Below are 12,866 nucleotides of genomic sequence, written 5' to 3'. Positions count from 1 at the left end.
TATCCATTCAGCACTCATTCCTCACTCCCTGTAGAAAGGGCTGAGGATTTCTGCCTTTACAAGTCATTGTGAGAACTTATAAGACAGGATGCCACCTTACTGAGGGGTGGGGGAGAGGACGCTCAGTGAGTGAGTGTTTAGTCCTCCAACCCCAGGTCCCCACTCCCTCAAAACATCACCTTTGGGGATGCAGTACCATCTACCTATGTGGCCACCTATGGGAGTCCTTGGTACAAGTCATGTCATCCTGAGGCCTCTGGCCCTTCCTTTGAGCCACTCGTCCTTCACTCTTCCTTTCTCCATCTGATGCTTTCAAGCTTCCCTTCCATAGTGTCTGTTCAGAGGGTCAGATTGTCTCCCCAAAAGAGCCCAGCATCCTCTCTGGCCCCTGTTGCCCTCAGGACGAAGCACATGCACACACCCCATGGTCTGGCTTCTAAGGCCCTGCACCACCTGTCTTGACCTGCACTTCTATATTTTTCTTTACCTGCTACAGCTCACCTTCCTCCTTTGAGTCTCCCCAGACTTAGTGTCTGGGTCCCCCACACCCCCAGGTCATTCTTGGCTTTGACCCCATCCTGACTAGAAAAAGTCAGGTGAGCATACTGTGACTCACACTCAGACTGTACACACACATGTGTATAGTGCAGGGCAGCCCGAGGCCTCAGGCTGACGATCAAACCCTGAAAACAGCTGGGGGATCCAAGAAGAGCTCCTTTTTCTCAAGAACCAGTTCTGAGTGGGCTTAGGTTAGGATGGGCAGGAGGAAAACACAATTGTCCACCTACCTTGGGGGTGCCTGGAGCCATGGCATCCTTCAGAAGGGAATTCTTGCTGCCAAGAAAGAAGAGAACAGGGTGACCATTCCACTTGCTGCCCAGGGCACGTAAGAGTAGAATAGGAAGAAGATCCCAAGGAGGGAAGACATAGCCAGCCTAGCCCAGCCCCCCTCAGCCAAGCTCCACCCAGCCCATTCAGCCCCAGCTGGCCCTGCCTCACTCAGCCTCCATCAGGGGCCAGGGGCCAGGGGCCAGAGTGGGCTCCTGGGCAGGGGTACTGACACTAGGCATGGTAGGCTGTCTCGTGGATCTGAGGAAAGGGGCTTTACCTGACTGCTCCTGTCAGCCCTGAGGATTCTTCCTGTCCTGCCCCCTTCCTTCCAACCTCAGCCTGCTCTTAGCTCCTATGGGATTGGGGTGATAGAACTGACATGGCTCTTGTCAGTTCTCCCTCCAACATGCTGCAAACTGCGTTAGGCCAGGAATGATCTCCCCCTGATTCAATTTGTCAGCCCCAGGCCCTCCGGCATCAGGCGCGGCAGGCACGGCAGTCGGGCGGTAGCTGGGCCCTGAAATACGGTGGGCGGCTCAGAGTGGGGGGAGCAGGGGTGGGAGGTGATGGATGGGCTGTGGGGGAGGCGAGGACTGTGTTTAATAACAAAATTGGTATGCAAGGCCAAATCCTACGCTAAGCATGAGTGATCCAGAGCCACGAAGTATTACAAATCCCCGCTAAACAGATGCTGACAATGGAACAAGACGTATCAAATCAGATCCACTTCAGAAACATTAATATCCCTGTTCCTGGCCCTCCCTCCCTGCCGCCCCGACTGTGCTCACCGCATCTGTGCTCACACGTTCACTTACGTGCTGTCAGGCGCACAGAAACGTTACATGCACACAGAGGCACTGGCTGATACACACAGAAGGCAGATACAGCCAATTCACATAGGGTCCCCACACAGGTGCACATACAAGGTGTACAGGTAGAGCACACCCAAGAGATCCACACAGCACAAAAGATGCACCCCCAGGGCAGATAAAACACCGGGCACACACGCGTGGTGTATACACAGGGGACACCCACTGGGTCAGGCATAGACACACCCAATATGTGAGCAAAGGCATAGGCAGATTTGGATAAAGTAAGAGTTCTCACCCAGGGCCATTTTGCCCCCCAGGGGACAATTGGCAACATGTGGAGACTTTTTTTTTTTTTTGCGGAACGCGGGCCTCTCACTGTTGTAGCCTCTCCCGTTGCGGAGCACAGGCTCCGGACGCGCAGGCTCAGCGGCCATGGATCACGGGCCCAGCCGCTCTGCGGCATGTGGGATCTTCCCGGACCGGGGCACGAACCTGTGTTCCTTGCATCGGCAGGCGGACTCTCAACCACTGCGCCACCAGGGAAGCCCCATGTGGAGAAGCTTTTGATTGTCACAAGTGGGGGCGGGGAGTTTTCTACTGGCATGGAGTGGGTAGAGGGGATTAACCATCCTGCAGGGTACTGGATAGACCCTCACAACAAAAAATTATCCAGCTCCAAATGTTAGTATTGCTGAGGTTGAGAAACCCTGGTATAAAGGCAGATACAAACATATCCATTGTCTCTATAATTCTGTCAACATGTGGTCACACCTGGAGGCTCAGACATGCACGAAGAGGTGCAGGCACACAGAGTCCTGTTCCCAGAGATGTGCCCTTAAAGACACATTCACAACTGTCACCCAGGCCTGGATGAAGAGCTGTGCCCACGTCCACACAAGCATGCACAGACACCCATGTGCGCCAACACACACCTGACACTCGTGCACCCACAAATGTAGACACACATGGATACACACCCACACAAGCAGACACGTACATCACAGTGCAGGGGCCAGAAGGCTTGGCAGCAGCAGGCTGAGACTAAGATCTGAGTGTAAAAACAGCTGTCTGGGGACTTCCGTGGTAGTCCAGTGGTTAAGATTCGAACTTCCACTGCAGGGGGCGCAGGTTCAATCCCTGGTCAGGGAACTAAGGTCCCACACGCCACGGGACATGGCCAAAATGTTGAAAAAACAAACAACAACAAAAAACAGCCGTCTGCCTGTCTGATCACACAGTGGGGGTGTCACAGGCAGGAGAGGACCACCAGCCTGGGTTCCAGTCAGTGCCATTTTGTTCATAAATTGTCCCCATGTTCCTGCTCCTGATCCAGGCACCAGGAATACAGAGAGGAAACTGAGCTGCTTTTGAGGAACTGCTAGGTGCGAGTTTGTTACTTCTATCTTTCCTTCACTCAGTCAACAAGTGCTGACGTCGCCGTTGTGCCAGCCCCATTCCTGGACTTAACGGGTGCAGAACTGAGGCATCTACTGTATGACACTGTTCTCGCCAGACCCCTGGACTGAAGTCTGAGTGTTATCCGAGCAAGATCAGGGTGAAACAGAAGAGGAAAGAATGAACAATTATTGTGTACCCACCACACGTGACAGGCATGGGCTAGGAACTTTATATGTGTCATCTCTTTAAACCTTCACAAAAACTTTACAAAGTTGACTAGGAGGCTACGTGACACGTCTCTGCTCACACAGCCCATGCAGGGTTTGGGATTTGAGTTCATGCCTGACGGAGTCCAAAGTGCTACTTTTCGGTTGGCCACACAGCCTCCTAAAGACACTCAGGGGTTAGGATGGAGGGCTGAGCTCTGAGTTCTTTTCCTCTCTTCATTTTGGGGAGTGTACTTCTGACTCTGGGCTTTAGTTTACTGCACTGGTGAATAGAAATGGAGACGTTTAGGGCCAGGATGTCCAGCCTCTCCCTTTGCTAGTCCTCTGGATCTTTTCCTGGCAATCCTCTTCCCCTTCCCTCGAGTTGGACTGGTACTACGCCAGACTCCTTCCCTCTCCCTGAGCAAGCGCCCCACTGCCCTACCTTTCCTCCAACAACCTGCTTACCTCCAAGTGTGCTTGGTTCCCCCAGACACAGGAGACTGGCGAAGGGCCCACCTTGGAGAGGAGAGTCTGAGCCCTGAGCCACTGGCAGTCGGGCTCCCGCCCAGCCCATCCGCTCTGCTCTGCCTTCGTCCCTCCCTGTTTCCACAGCCCGCCCCCAACGATTTCCTCCCTTCTTAGTCACTCGCTGCCTAGTGATCCATGGGTTTTAAATTATAACTGGGACCCAGGAAACGCGTTCCTAAGTACAATATTCATGGGCTGGGCTGACACTTTTAATTAAGGTGATTTACACTGAATTATCCTTGGAAATAAAGAAATGGTGTGCAGCCCGGGAATAAACCATCATCACCAGCCGCCTTTAAGTTACACTTCGTTTTAATCTATTTGGGGAATTGTTTATCTAGTTCATTACCCAACCAAACACCGAGGCCGGCCTTAAATAAGGCTTAAGTGGGGGTGGGGGCACTGCCATCTCCACACCCTGCCTCCCCTCTAGAGTCACCCAGCCTCCCTCTGGCTCCTTCCAGCCCCTTTAAAGCACTGACCAGAGATCCTGCTTCCCAGCCTACAGGCCAAAGTGGCTGTGGAAGCCTCCTGGAAAAGGTCTCTGAGCTCAGGCCCCACCAAACCAAGCCCTCCTTTCAGCTCTGCAATCTTTCCGCATCCAAGACTCTTTCCTCTCTCTGGGTGGAAACTCCTGTTTGAGGGCCACAGAGAAGACTGGGGGCCACTCCCCGACCTGCCCTTCAACCTTCAGCTCCCATCTATTTTCCTGCCTCTCTGTCTGTACACATCGTCTCCACCCCATCACCATCCTAGAGAGAGCTTAGCGTGCCCAGAGCTCTGTCCACTGTCCCCTCCTTCCTTCAGATATCTGCTTCTCTGCCATCATCACTCTTCCCGTGACCCAAGTCAGAAAGCTCTTCCTAGTAAGCACCCCACAAGTAATCAGCTAAGTTCTCTTGCTTCTCCCCACCACCAGTCTCTCATCATTCCTTCTTCTCTGTTCCCACTGCCACTGCCATTGTCCTAGATCAGCTTCACCACCTGTACCCTGGACCCTGCCTAACCTCCTCACTTGCTTCCCTGCTTCTACCCCCAAATCATGTCCCACACTGGCCTCCAGAGTGATTCTCCTACAGCTCAGCTCTCTGATAGGCTTCTCCAGCTCACCGATGTTCTAATTACCCCATTACCTCCAAGATCACCCTCCAGCATTGAAGGCCCTCCACTATCTGTCCTCAGTCTAACTTTGCCCTTCTCATACTAGGTAGCCGAGTCCGGGGGCCTATTGGAGTGCCTGTGCAGGACTGAGAGGGGGAGTGGTAGAAGATGGGGTGAGGGAGGGTGTGTGGGCACAGCCTCTGATCTCTAATGGAGAAGTGCTTTGAAAAGTGTAAGTGCTTTGCCAATGGGAGTTCTGACTCTTTTTCCTGTGTCTGTGTGCCCGTGTGCCTGTGGGAATGAGCATATGTGGGAAGTGGTTCTTTTAGGGGGTAGGTGTGAGCACATCTATGTGTGTTGGAATGGGGCTGTGTGTGTGTGCCTGTATGTTGTGGACATACATTTGCGCCTTTGTCTGTGAAAACCAGCCAGCCCTAGTTTGGGAGCTGGAAGGTCCCTGCTCCTCTGTGTGAGCCCTTGGGTGTGTCTAAAATAGCAGCCTGCTCTGTGCTGTTGGGCAGAAGGGGGCAGAGAGCACAAACCAGGCCCACCCAGAAGAGCTCCTCTGGGACCAACCATGTGGGAGGGTGATGGAGAGGCACCCTGGCAGCAGCATCCACAGACTCAGGAGCTGGCTAGGCTGAGGGAAGGGAAGGAGGGCAAAGGAGGCAAAGGCAGGGTAAGAGAGGGGAGGGGACAATTGGAGAGAAGAGGAAAGAAAAGAAAGGGAGGGGAGCAGAGAGAAGGGAACAGAAAGGGAGGATTGGAGAGCTGGGGAAGAAGCTGCTGGCCACATGCCGTGGATGGGGGTGCCCTCATCTGGGCTCTGACCAGAACTCTCTGAGTGATGCACACACAAGCTCTGCCTTCCTGCAGGACTCGGTTTCCCCATCTGTGAAATACCTGCTTAAAGCTCGGCGCTGATGGCGGGAAGAGGAGGAGGGAGGGGTCTCGGGAGCCCGGGTGCCACATCTTCTCCCAACCTCCACTTCTCCCCTCCTGCCTCCTAGAGAGCGGGCAGGGGCGGGGCAAGGGCATCCAAGGCTGGGTCCCTCCCCGAGCTACCCAGGCGCCTCGGCCCTCAGCCCGGAGGGAGCTGACACGCTCCTTGGGAATTTATCACGCACCCAATTACAATGTTAATTGGCAAGTTCCTGAAATCAATTAATTCGCAAATTTTTTCCAATTAAAAATCCAGATAAATCACAAGGGCGGCGGCGGACCGGTCCAGCCTGCAGTCCGGTGGGCGCAGCGGCTGCAGGGAGGTGGCGGGGGTTGCGGGGGGGGCGGGAGAGAAGAGGGGAGGGGGCGGAGGGCGCGGCTGCCCTTGAACGCCTTTGCCGGCCGGTCGGACTGTCAGCGCGCCGGGCGCGCGGGGCCGAGACAGATAAAACCATCGACCCGTCGCCGCCAGCGCTTCGGCTTTATCGATCCGACGGGAATTTCACTTGCTGTGCAGATCCCGCTGTCCGGCTGTCAGACACCGGGTTGAGGAGGGGGGACGTGCCAAGGGTTAGGGGGTGCTGGGCTGGGCCTGGACGAGAGGGGCACAGAAGTGGGGCACGCAAGACATGGCGGTGAGGGGCGGGGCAGATGTGAAGGCTCCGGGTGAGGAAATGGACGTGGGCCGAAGGGTGTGGACGTAGGGGATGCTTTGAGAGGACGTGAGGGAGGAGGGATTGGTTCAGGGTCACGGGTGGGGGTGGAACACTTCTGTGGGCAGAAGTGGATGCCCTGGGCAGTGCAGGGATGGGGCCACAGGGACTAGGCTGTAGCGTGGCCCTCAATGAAGAGGCAGAAAGAGAGCTTTGGCCCTCATTCTCCAGACCCTTAGGGGTGCACTACGATTACAAGGCTCTGCGGGTCCCTCCATCTCTGCCTCTATTCTTAGTTCCTGTTGAGAAGTCCTCCACTGGGAGCAAATTACCCAGAAACACTCCTGGATAGCCAAGGTATGGAACTCAATTGCAGAAGGGTGTTTCTTTCACTCCCTGCCTGTTCTAGGCTGGTCCTGCGTGTGTGTGTGTGTGTGGGGGGGTGTGGGTGTGTGTGTGAGGGAGGTGGGAGTGGTTAAAAGCATGGGCTCTAGAGTCAGATTGATTGGGTTTGAATCTTTACCACTTCACAGGCTGTGCAACTTTAGAGAAGTCACTTAACCTCTCTGACCTCAGTTTCCTCATCTGTAAAATGGAGTTAATAATTATTACCTAGCCCAGTGGTTGTTGTGAAGATTAAATAAGTTGACACAATATAAAGTTCTTGGCACACGGTGTTCACCAGGATTATTATTATCATCATTAGTATAGTCTTCTGTGGTAGTTTTAAGTATTCCCACAAATTCTTTGGTGCTCTCTCCTTCAAGAGCTTATAGTGTTTAATTCTCTGTTGAGTGTGGGCTGGACTTGGTGACCTGCTTCTAGTGAGTAGAATAGAATACATTAGAAGCCATAGTGTATGACTTCCCAGACTAGATCATAAAAGGCATTGTGGCTTCCTCTCTAGTCTCTCTCTTGGATCACTTCCTCCGTGGGAAGTCAACTGCCATGTCACAGGGAAACTCAAGCGGCCCTGTGGAGAGACCTGCATGTTGAGGAACTGAGGCCTCCTGCCAACAGCCATGCGACTGAGCCATCCTGGGAATGGATGCTGCAGACCCCGTCAGACCTTCAGATGACTGCAGCCTTGGCTGACATCCTGGCTGCAGCCTCATGAGAGACTGAGCCAGAAGCCACAATTACCCCCAACTACCCACAATTACCCAACTAAGCTGTGTCTGAATTGATGACCCACAGAAACTGAAATATTAAGTGTTTGTTGTTTTAAGCCATGGATTTTTGGAGGAATTTGTAACACAGCAACTAGTATTTTGGCCTTCAAAATTCAGCCCAGGCCTCACCTCCCTTAGGAGGCCTTCTCTGCTCTGAGCTGGGTTTGCTGCCTCCTTGATGCTCCCACAGCTCCTGTTCTTCCTGTAGAGCAGTCTCTATCCCTCAGGATTTCTAGTGCTTGGCTCTCCTTACTCGGCTATTATGAGCTCCTGAGGGTGGGACCATTTCTTTCTTTCTTCTTTATTTAAATGGAAGTGTAGTTGATTTACAATGCTGTGCCAATCTCCGCTGTACAGCAGAGTGACTCAGTTATACACATAGAGACATGCTTTTTTATATTCTTTTCCATTATGGTTTATCCCAGGAGATTGGGTATAGTTCCCTGTGCAGTAGGACCTTGTTGTTTATCCATTCTAAATGTACTAGTATGCATCTACCAACCCCAAGCTCCCAGACCATCCCTCTCCCTCCCCCACTCCCCCCCCACTCCCCCTTGGCAACCAAAAGTCTGATCTCTATGTCTGTGAGTCTGTTTCTGTTTTGTAGATAGGTTCATTTGTGCCATATTTTAGATTCCACATATAAGTGATATCATATGGTATTTGTCTTTCTTTTCCTGACTTCACTTAGTATGATAGTCTCTAGGTCCATCCATGTTGCTGCAAACAGCATTATTTCGTTGTTTTTTATGGCTGAGTAGTATTCCTTTGTATATATGTACCACATCTTCTTTATCCATTGATCTGTTGATGGACATTTAGGTTGTTTCCATGTTTTGGCTATTGTGAATAGTTCCACTGTGAACATAGGGGTGCATGTATCTTTTTGAATTACACTTTTGTCTGGGTATATGCCCAGGAGTGGGATTGCTGGATCATATGGTAGCTCTATTTTTAGTTTTCTGAGGAACCTCCGTACTGTTTTCCATAGTGGCTGCACCAACTTACATGGGACCATTTCTGATTCACCTTTGGTCCCCTACACCCTGCACGGGGGATTACGTGAGAGGGTAGAGGAAGGAAGATCAGTCAATTCTGGTGACTTGAATTGAACAAGGGGTGGGATTGGGAGTAGTGGAACAGACTGTGTTCCCCTTTTCCCCAAAGATGGCTATGACCATGTCTCCCATCCCACATGCTCTTCTGTAATAGGAGCTTGCCACTTCTCCATCAAAAGGTGGGGTGCATGTCCTTGCCCCTAAAATCTGGGTGGGCTAATACTGCCTCAACCAAGAGAGGACAGCAGAAGTGATGTTAAGTGATTTCTGAGGCTAGGTTATAAATGGTGGTCCAGATTCCATCTCGTTGACTGGAACATTTGCTTTCGAGCCCTAAGCTGCCATGCTATGAGGAAGCACAGGCCACAAGGAGAAGCCACGTGTAGGTGCTTTGGTTACGGCCCCAGCTGAAGTCCTAGCTGACAGCCAACATCCACCACCAGACGTGTGAATGAAGCAGCCAGGTGATCCCAGCTTCCAGCCACCATGTCTTCCCAGCTGGGGCCCCAGATATCATGAAGCAGACACAAGCCACTCCCTCTGTGCTCTGTCTGAATTCCTGACCCCACAGATTCCACAAGCATCATGAAATGGTTGCTTTAAACCGCTAAGCTTTGGGGTATTTTGCTACACACCTCCTCTGCTGCCTTTAACAACCATGGCTCCTCCACAAGGCCCGGGAGGAGGCTCCGCACAGTCCTTCAGGCAGGGACAAGGGAGGTGGGGTGGAGCAGGGGGGACACGCCTGAGCATGTTCTCAAAATTGTCACCTTTCAGACCTTGAGATTCATAGAGAAGGTGGATGGCAACCCCAGGCTGCACTTTTGGGGGAGCTGCCAGGCCCGGGCCCTGCTGCCGTTACCCTGCCCTGAGGCTCCTCCCCTTTCCAGCTCCTCTTGTGCCCTTTTGAGGCTGAGGCTCACTCTCCTCACATCTCCAAAAACAGAGGAAGAAGAGAAAGGCAGCACCATTCAGCTGGTGGAGCTGAGGATTGAAAGCAGAGTGGAGAATGGCAGCAGGGCCTTGCCTTCTGCCAAAAGGCTGGGACCTATTGGCCAGAACCCCGAGTGGAGGCCTCCGGCGGGCAGGCTCCCCATCAGGTGGCTTACCTGGCAGGCAGCTGTGCCAGCTGTTCCAGTTCTTGTTCCATATGCTCCTGCAGCTCGCTGGGCCTCAGCAGGACCTGGCAGATGGGGCAAATAGGGGCCTGGCTGTCAAACAGTGCTGCTGCCTTTTTCTTACCTGGTAAGGGAAGAAGAGACAGACATATAAGCCGGGCTATATGCGGAGGGAAATGCCTTGTCCCAGTCCTCCTCCCCAAGCCGGCTGCTACCTCCTAGGGCTTCTTGGCCTAGAGGAAGCGTGAGCCTGAGGGTCTCAGAGCCCATGAACATCACTCAGCTTTGCAGTTCCAGAGGCTGTGGCTGTGCACAGCACCTCCCCAGCCAGCTGCCCCTCTCGGAAATCTATCAGGACGCAATCAATGCTCTGTGCAATCAAACCTTGATCACTTCATTTCACACGTTAGTGAAGCAGCTCTTGTTTAATCACACCATCACCCAGAGTATCCAGGGCCCTCTCTGTCTCTACCTTAGCCTCACTGCTTTCACACTCCCCAAAGTGGGAGAAGGAAGAAAAGAGGGAGAAAGGGGATTCTTTCCTGCAGTCATTCAACAAACATTGATGTCTTCACTGAACCAGGCCTAGTGCAGAGTGGTGGGGACACAGAATATAATCAGATCTAGTCCCTGAAACTGAGGCGCTCACAGTTGAGTGGGAAAGACAGAAAAGGACCTGGGTGACTGCCAGGGTGGCATCCTCTCCCAGTTCCTCACTTTTCCCCATGCTTCTTTCCATGGCCTCTCCTCTCCTCCCTCTGCATTTGGGATGATCTTGTTCATTCTTATGGCCATCACTCCCACCTGTGCCCTGCCGACTCCAGAATCCATTTCTCTATGCCAGATCCCTCCCGTGTTCTTCAGACCCCTACATCCAAATGCCTAATGGACATAAATGCCTGAATGTCCCACAAAAATCTGAAACTCAACAATCCAGAATTGAGTACTTCAGCTTCTTCACTTTCCCCTCCCCGCCCTCTTCAGCAGTGCTCTTCTCAGTGAAAGACACCTGCATTCACCTGGTCACCCAAGCCAGTAACCTTCGCCTCGCCCTCGGCCCCCTCCCTGGCCTTACTCCCCTTCCCACATTCATTTAACCACCAAGTCCTCTCCATTCTGCTTCAATATTCCTGGAATCTACATTCTCCCAGTTCAGGTCTCACTCCCTCTCACTTGGATAACCTCATTGGCCTCTGTGAGTATAACAGATTCTGAGCTCTTCCCCTCCAAAATGCCCTTCAAATTGTGTACCCCCGATACACAACCACACGTGGGTTTAGCACTGGCTATGCTGACTTGGGGGCCCTCTGGGAGCCTGAACTCTGTACCCGCTCTGTCCCTGATGGTAACCAGAGCACACGGTGCTAGGAAGGGGCCTGAAGGTTGCCTAGTGCACCCATTGGGATACCTAAACTCCCTCCCTTGCCACTCTCCCCAGCCAGTGCTCACCTGGCCTCTGCTAACAGGCACAGTGTTGAGGAGCCCTATTCATCTAGAAACATCCCTGTCTATCCGTGTAAACTCTGATTGTAGGAAGGACTTCTTTAGCTTAAGGCCACATCTTTCTCCCTGTTTCTTCTTTCCTCTGGTGCTTAGGGAGGGTCAAATTAGCTTTTAGAGACATAAAGGGCTATGCCAGTGATGACTTAGATGGTTGCTTCAGTAGGGTTGCCAGATAAAATACAAGATGCCCAGCTGAATTTCACATCAATAATGAATAATTTTTTAGTATAAATATGTCTCAACTATCGCACAGGATATACTTAGGTTAAAACTTATTCATCGATTTTCTAGAATTCAAATTTACCGGGACATCCTGTATTTTTATTCGCTAAGTCTAGTAACCCTATGCCTGAGGGAATTCCCAGTTCAGGCTGAACACAAGAACCCACCTCCTTTTGACACAAGACTGAGGATGATCACGGCTCTCCTGGATGCCCAGACTAGGTCATCTGAGAGCTCAGAGGAGAGAGGGATTCATTCTGGGTGTGTGTTTTGAGGAGTGGAAAAAGAGAAGGTTTAACCAAAGAAATGAAATTTGAGATGTGCCTTAGAAGAGCTCCAGGCAGAGAATGGGAGCAAAGGAATGAATGAATGAATGATTGAGTTGTGAGTTTCTTGTGGGTGGGGACCATTTCTTAACCATCTTTTAATCTATAGACAATAGAAAAAAGACCTGGCATAGATTAGAGGCTCAACGATGAAATGAGACAGTGGAGAAGAGGAAGGGAAGGAGGGGAGGTAGGAATGAAGAGCTAACTGTCCCAGAAGCAAGATGACCTTTGCAGAGCTGGGATGTCAGCTGGGAAGGCTCTGTGTGTGCCGGGGTCAGGTTGGGATGGCTCTAGTTGGTGTGGCTAGGTCTGTGAGGAAGGGAAGGGACTCTACTGATCATGTGCCCTGGTGGCTGTGCCTCCGATGCTCAGGGGACGGCTGGAAGGCAGCTTTGCGTAAAAGAAGCAGATGTGGTCCCGGTCTGCGAGTGGGGAGATGAGGAGTCTAAGCTCATTCTAACTTCATTCAGCCAGAAAATCTCAGAGGTGAGTGAGGCCCTAGAAATTCTGCAGGCCATTATCTTTATTTTACAGATGGGGAAACTGAGGCTCAGAACTAGACAGGGGCCTCTGTACTTGGCTCTTGATCTCATTGCTTCATTTATTTATTCATTCAGCAAACGTTTATCAAACAATTATTCTACATCACGTATTATTCTATGAGAAGCTGAGATATCTTTATCTCTTTCTCCGAGATAAAGATAACACACTCCTGGCCTCAAGGAGATCACAAACTAGTGGGAAAGCTGAAAAAGAAAATCAGTGATTGCAGTCAGTGCAGCCCTGGTCAGGGCTGAGGGAGGCATGAATGGGTGCTTGTAGGGGTGGGCAGGAAGGGGCCAGAGGAGGGTGGTAGGACCCAGCCGGGGGGGTTGGGGGGTGGGCATTGCTTGATGGCAGGCATGAAGGATGAATAAGGGAGAGTTGACAAGGCTGTTGAAACCAAGCACTGAGGAAGGATCTGGGCATAAGAGGGGAAATGGTAAGAGA

The 12,866-nt window shown here is 51.9% G+C and overlaps 1 protein-coding gene across 3 annotated transcripts in view; it reads right to left on the bottom strand.

The window, feature by feature from the left end:
• RNF220 (ring finger protein 220) overlaps nt 1–12,866 on the bottom strand; it is a gene marked incomplete at its 5' end in the record, with an annotated part of 217,362 nt that overhangs the window by 27,535 nt on the left and 176,961 nt on the right. For 2 of the 3 annotated variants that reach the window (XM_079697385.1, XM_079697387.1), the window contains 2 exons: nt 789–834; nt 9,814–9,946. In XM_079697385.1, the coding sequence (XP_079553511.1) occupies nt 789–834; nt 9,814–9,946 (179 nt within the window). The remainder of the gene's footprint in view (nt 1–788; nt 835–9,813; nt 9,947–12,866) is intronic. The other variant, XM_079697386.1, reaches the window with a different exon arrangement.

This window comes from Hyperoodon ampullatus (assembly GCF_949752795.1).
Source record: "Hyperoodon ampullatus genome assembly, chromosome: 2".
NCBI classification, from domain to species: domain Eukaryota; kingdom Metazoa; phylum Chordata; class Mammalia; order Artiodactyla; family Ziphiidae; genus Hyperoodon; species Hyperoodon ampullatus.
The sequence above is the reverse complement of the archived record's forward strand: the minus strand, read 5'-3'. Positions and strand labels throughout refer to the sequence as shown.